Raw genomic sequence first — 7,063 nt, forward strand, 5'->3', positions numbered from 1 at the left:
TTTTCAGTGTTCAAAAAATAGATTTGTTTTGCATGTCTATTAATAGAAACACTTTATTTTGTGGAGTAAAATAGTTGAAGTTTTGTTCTTTTAGTAGGTACATGCTGAAAAATAATATTCCTTCTATTTCAGAAATAAGATAACAATATTTTAAGTTATTTAATAATATAATGATCAGGTTTACTAAGTTAGTAATTTCAATTTTCATGCTTTTTAAATAGATTTGTTTTGCATGTCTATTAATAGAAACACTTTATTTTGTGGAGTAAAATAGTTGAAGTTTTGTTCTTTTAGTAGGTACATGCTGAAAAATAATATTCCTTCTATTTCAGAAATAAGATAACAATATTTTAAGTTATTTAATAATATAATGATCAGGTTTACTAAGTTAGTAATTTCAATTTTCATGCTTTTTACATCAAAACCAAATTAAAACTTCTGCCACCATATTTAATTTCCAAATGTCATCAAAATCAAATCATTAAAAAGTTCATAAATTACTAAGTTATCAGCTGCAAAATAATTCATGTTTTTTAAAAGACAGAGGCTTCATATTTACTTGGAAGATATTGAAATAGTACACAAAGTCATTGTTTTACTACCAGGCTAGATGCATATTCCTCCAATATGAAGTAAGAAAAGCTTTCCTACAGTTTCATTAGACGCTGATGCATCCAGTTACACTGCCTATTTATTAGTGGTTGGCATTTGTCATCCGTTCTCCCACGGCAGCAAGTGAGGTATTAGCATTTCTCGGTTTGCTCAGAATAGAAGACATGTGTTCTGCATGACATGTGTGCTAAGTGTTTGCAGGGATGGATTTTTAAAGGCAATATTTAGTAAATATATATACAAAGAATCTCTTATCCAGTCATTCAGTAAGAAAAAATGTACTCCTGTCTCATGGGTGTGTTGCCACTTCCAACAGGTCTGAATAACTGTGGATAAACAGGGCATGTTAATACAGGAATAATATATGAGGTTTTGTTTGAAATTTTTATTACTTTAAAGGTTTTATTTTTGTACAATCATTAACTTAGATAAGGTGAAAATCAGTGTATATATGCCTCAAGAAAACACATGCTTATATATGAACACGTATGTGTGTGAGACTCTATATATATACACAAACATATAGATATATATAGATCTGTATTGGATTTGTTTCCCCTCCTCAGAGCTATGAAGGCTGTGCCATAGAGTCAGACTGATAGAAATCTGAATAGGCCACGTTTGGCCCTGCACAGAGTGTCAGTGCAGATTCCAGCCCCGTGCAGCCGCCACTTTCCTGGTGTGCTTCATTTCTTGGGAGTGTGTGACTGGTCTTTTGACCTATATGCAGAAGAACTGAAAATAATCATAAGCCTGAGGTTTACATAAACTCACTTTTTCATGGAAGACTCTGGTATCATTCCACACTTCGCTCCTGTAACTACATGGAGTAAATAGAGGTATACTCCTTCCATAGACAGCGATAAATAAAGCAGAGGACACTTAATTGAATTTGAAATAGAAAGATATAGTCAAAATAATGTCTACTTAGTTTTGGTTTAAAATCTGACCATCAACAGCTGACTCATAAACAGAATAATCCAAAACTCGATATTGCACATGGGCATCTAGCAAGAGTTGCTGTAATTTGATTTAGCAGAAGCTAAATCTTCTGTTAAATCAATCAGTCTTTAACTGCTCTAGCTGCCTGATGTGTGTTTGCTCTGTAATGCTGAGATTGTTACTTGGGAAGCAGTATAATACTGGAGCTTCATGATGTGGGAACTGGAAGCCAAGAATTTATTACTACATTTCTCCATATTCATTGGTTTGCTACATGACCTTGGAGGGCATCCATGTCGTGGAGGGTGTCTCTTGGCTTCTGCAGAGACTATACAAAGGCAGGTGTCCACCAACCTCTTTACCATGCCCCATCATAGATACATCATTTACAGCTCCCTGACCCAGCAGTTGAGACAGAGCTGGTGCCAAGCTGACTGTGAGGAGCAGGGAGCTGTGGCTGGCTGGCAGGAAGTGCAGTTGAATCCTACCTGGCAGGGATTTGTGAAAGAAGAGGGATGCTGCAAACTTGCAAGAAAATGAGGCAGCACTGCTGAGCATTGCCATCCTGTGCAGTCATCTGGCAAACACAGCATGGACCTACTGCAAGCACAAACCTGTGTCCCTTTGCCCTTGATGTAGTATCCCTGTCAAATGTTACAAACTCTGCCAAGAAGATCTTTCAGCTTAAGTAAGAGATAGGTGCACAGAAGCTTTTGCAAAGTCCAGGGAATGGCATGGTTAGTACCTTTTATTTTGTTTTGCTCTTGCTACTTTATTTCCTGAACATGGTGCAAGAAATCAATCTTTAGGAAAGACTTGAGTTGGAAAGAAGCAGTGTCTGGCCTGACAGATCGCAGAGGATTGGTTAACTGTATGATGTAATGGGGAGGACAGTTACAACTGCACATCCCAGTGTCCTCAAGTGAGCTAATTGCATCTAGTTTCTCTTGCTGGTGGAGTACAACGGAAGTCTAGACTGAAGATGTAGAAAAAGGTGTCATAGCGTTTAATACTTGTTTCAAAAGTAAAGGATTTATCTGTAAAAATGTATTGGAAATATCATAAAGTTTTTTCTCAGTTGTCTCTGAATTTTGTTTATTTTGTTCTCTCCATAACCAGCTATTGATCATGCATTTATCTTCAAGCCGAGATTCAGCTGTTTCTCAAGGCTTTGTAGCAATCTAGAGTAAAGCAAAGCAGTACAGGAACTCTTGAAATGATGTTTCCTTTGGGATCATTCTGTCTTCTTCCTGAAAAACTTTCTTTGCTCTAAAACCTAGACAATATTCTGAATGTTGATGCATCCATATTACATCTTCATTCAGATCAGGAGTGTCATACCAAAGCAGACCTTTCAGGCATTTCTACTCATTATGCTTTGATAAACATCCTGGACTGGGTTTAGGGGGAAACAAACACCAAAACCCCCAAATTTCTTTCAGATAGAACTAAAGAACAATGTATTGCCCAGGTGCTCACCAAATGCTCTCCAGCTGCTAATGGGCACTTTTTCCATGATAGTAGACTGGAGATAATCTGAAGCAAAAAACATGGAATGTGGGCACTGGGTGCTCACTGCCACTTCCTTCACTCTCCAACCCTCTAATTGTACAACTCTTCTTGCTAACACTTCTCCTTCACTGGGTGCACATTTTCCAGATTCCTTACAGTGCTCTCTTGCTGATCATGCACTGCTCTTTGGTCTTGCTTATTATTATTAATTAATTTGGTATTATCTCTCTGACTGTTATAAGACCAATAGTTATGTTTCTTTTTAGAATCTTCTTTATTCTCTAAATTCAACCCAATTAATCATCATATCATTATCTAGATTGATGCAGCATTCTTCTAAAAATAATTATTACTTATACAGTGACAGACAGAAGTTCACCCGAGCTTCTAAAGACAAGTTTGTGATAGGCTCTGTGTTAAGGTGTTCTGAGAGAAGTATAAAAATGACAGGGCTTACAGTAAACATACACCTGGAAACAGAGAGTTTAACATTGTTTTCAAAACTGTTCTCTGACAAAGTTTGAGAAGACCAGAATTAAAAAGGAGGTCAGTGTAGAAGTGGCAAACAGAGGAGATGGAGTTCTGCTGCTGGAATTAGGAATTTGCTCAGGAGGTGCTGAAGTAGGATGAAGAAAACCTATTTGAGAAGTTGTAGATAAAATGCTTGGGGACCTTAGAAGCTATTGTGATAATAAACTGCTTGTGGTTTGCCTCTTGAAGATGCCAGGACACAAGCTGACCAAGTGAAAAGGTGAACACAATCATGTTATCCTTCAGATCATTGCTGAATTGAAACTATTTTCTCCCATGGGATGTATAGAATATTTTCCTGACAAAAGCTGAGGGTTATATATTTTTTTAAATTGATTCGAAAGTTCTTGTAGACACTATAATCCCTGGTTTAGAGTATAAAGATAGTTCTTAATCAGGTTTTGACCCTTCATGGATGAGATAATCTGGGCTTTTTCCTAGTATTTGTGTTTTTGGTTTATTCAGGTTCTTTGCAAAAGTATTTGTGCTTCAGGCAGATTTTATTACAACTAATGTGGAAAAAATATGTATTTATTTTAATGTCCCATATGGAAAATATGTTTCAAGATCAGTTCTAAAAATGAGCAATGGTATATAGACCACTGGGATAAAATTCTTTTCAAAGTGATGTGAGCAACACATGAGCTATTCTGAATCTCCATTTCTCTGTTCTTAACTCACCTGCCAGGGGTAGTTCCAGAAGGAACAATACCATTTTGATAGTAAATAATATTTTCGCTTTTTTTTTTGATCCAGTTCTGTTCCCTTCCTCAAACTACCCACATGCTTCATGTATATGTTATTTTCCTTATTTTTTTTTCCAGAAGTAATATTTTCTTCTGCGATGGGCTGAAATCTGTTTTTCATGTAAAGAGATGAGAAGCCCCTCCCTTCCTTGTTATCTCCCAACACGTTTACTCTAGTTCCTATTGTAAATAGATTTGCTATTTTTGAGAATTTATGCTGAGGGGGTGGGTCAGAGAAACGGGAGGTAAACATGAAGGTTTTAAGGGCTCTTTTTCTCTCTCTGAAGTGTTCCCTTATCCTTGTGAAAGACAATGGGTGGGTCTAAATACCAGAATGCTTGAGGTTATTTTTACATGCTGTCTGTGCTGTTCACAGCATGCTATGCCATTTTGGAGGATCTCGAGCCACTCTGACCTTATGGCCCTTCACCATGCCTTGGAACTGGAGTACTTGTAGCAGCTCAGCAGCACTTTCAAACCTCAGAGCCTCCTTCTGCCCGTGGATGGGATGCCTGTGTCTTGTGTCAGCATTGGACTACAGAACTTTGTGATTTCAACATGTTGACGTACAGCTGCAATTGGTCTTAACCCTTGCCCTTTCAGTAAACGGAGGAGCATGTCTTTTTCTTCAGAACAGCTGTTGGCTCTGGTACTGTGAGTCCAATGAAAATAAGCCATGCGAGTGTTTGAACAACTCATCTTTACCTTATTTGCTACCAAAATGAAATAGAGAAGAAAAAAAGAAAAAAAAAAAAAGAAAAGAAAAGAAAAGGAAATAAAAGGTTCATACCTGTGAAGATAAAAAAAGGACCTGCAAATGCTTTGTAGTTTTTAGCCTCTTCAATGTGACACACACCGTTTCTTCAACACAGCAAACTTGATTGCACAATGAAGACTGAGATTTTTTCAAAATACCAGTGGAGTAATTTTCTTGTAAAGAAGGTTTACTTTTTGGTTTCTCATACCCAGGGTACTCTGTACATCTTTACTTATTTATGAACAGACTATATTTTGACATCATATAACTGAGAATATGTATAACAGGATTAAAGGCTATTATAAGCCTTTGCCTTATGGTACAGCAACTACTTTTGATTTTAGCACATTACAGAGTAGTTTAAAATATGTCTAATTTAAACTAATAGGTACATCACTGAGACAATCATGTACAGGAAGAATTTTTTGTGTAAATTTGTAATAATGAATGATTCTTTTACATATTGTTAAGGTAAATGCTGTTGAAAGATAGTAATGCCTTGTTGGTGAAGAATGAGGCCACATGTGCAAGAACTTGTGCAGTGCCTTATCAATGTGTTGGATATAAATATGTAGATAATGAATTTTTTTTAGAGAAATTTGTCAAGACCAAAAGCATGGATGTCAAGTGTCAATAGGAATTGGGTTTTGTTCTCAGCTGTTTCTCTACCATTTTCTTCTCTCATCCACTCTGATTATGAAAAGATTGATTTTGTGTGTTCCCCCCTGCCAAAGGTAATACAGATAAAACACAACTGAAGAGGAGTCCTTTGCTGTCATTTTGTTTCCTCTTTCAAAGTTAATGTATTAACCCTATTTTAGCATATTGAAAAATTAATTAGGAGAGTCATTCCATAAAGAAATAGAGAAAGAACACAAATATATTTTAAGACATAACTTAAACTGGAATTTTGGTACCTATAGTTTTTGTCTCACCCAAAAATGAAGGAAACTATCGTCATCAATATTTTTAGAAATTAGAAATGAGAATATTTTAGAGAAATTGAACAAGAATGCTCATATACATTTAAGTTTTTAATCCTCTTCCACCAGGAGTCAGATTTTCCTAAGATATAACATCCATTGCCGGCAATGGAAATGCTAAAATAGTTATCACCAAGGAGTTAAAATTTGCTTTTGTCTGTACTTATTTACAGGACAAACCTAGACTGTGTCTGTCTGTGACTTATGACTTTTCTAATCTTGAATGCTATGAGCTACTTGGTTAGATAAACTGCTAGTCTGACATTTTGGCTTGAATTGTACCAATTCCCTTTGCCTGCTTTAAATATCTTATAAAAAAAAAAAAAAAAGCCTCAGCTTTGTTGGTTCTTTTTCCAGCTTTTCTTTTTGTTTTGTTTTGCAAAAAACACCAGCCTCAAAACAGCTACCTGCAAAGCTACAAAGCGCCAATGTAGCTACAAATCAACACCCTTCTCTATTGGAGGAATCATGTTGCTGCTAGAATTCAATGTTTGTGGATTGCTTTATTACCAACAGAGAGGTTTTTATCTTACCAACACTTGCACATGTGCTTTATCCAGTTTGAGTGCTGCAACTCACACAGTACTCACAGACGTCCATAAAGCACATTGTGGGTAGTTTTTAGAATTGAGACTATAATTAGCCTTTCTTTTTCCTCAAGCAAAGTAGACAGTGATGGGGGGGTTGGTTGTCTTTTTTTTTTTTTTTAGCTCATTTCAATTTTTAGTCACTTGCAGACTGAAAAAAACAAAGTTTATCTGGGCCTTATTGTACAAAAAGTGTGTTGTGTCCACAATCGTGTACAGAATTTTTCTTCATTAATTTTGTTTTAAATTAATAAAATTGATTTGTGAACATATTAAACAATTGTCATGTATGCAAGTCTATGATATTTTTACCATCTAGGCTGGGAATGAGGAGGCATTTCTCATCACTGTTGTTCCGAGGCAGAGAGTTGTTCACCTTCCTGTGCCCATCTG

The 7,063-nt window shown here is 36.2% G+C and overlaps 1 protein-coding gene across 5 annotated transcripts in view; it reads left to right on the top strand.

Annotated features, from left to right (window-relative positions):
• EYA1 (EYA transcriptional coactivator and phosphatase 1) overlaps nt 1–4,800 on the top strand; it is an 82,870-nt gene extending 78,070 nt beyond the window's left edge. For all 5 annotated transcript variants that reach the window (XM_009070183.1, XM_009070180.1, XM_009070182.1 and 2 more), the window contains one exon: nt 4,720–4,800. In XM_009070183.1, the coding sequence (XP_009068431.1) occupies nt 4,720–4,800 (81 nt within the window). The remainder of the gene's footprint in view (nt 1–4,719) is intronic.
• Nucleotides 4,801–7,063: the final 2,263 nt, after the last annotated feature.

The sequence above is a fragment of the Acanthisitta chloris genome, unplaced genomic scaffold (assembly GCF_000695815.1).
Source record: "Acanthisitta chloris isolate BGI_N310 unplaced genomic scaffold, ASM69581v1 scaffold16902, whole genome shotgun sequence".
In the NCBI taxonomy this organism is placed as follows: domain Eukaryota; kingdom Metazoa; phylum Chordata; class Aves; order Passeriformes; family Acanthisittidae; genus Acanthisitta; species Acanthisitta chloris.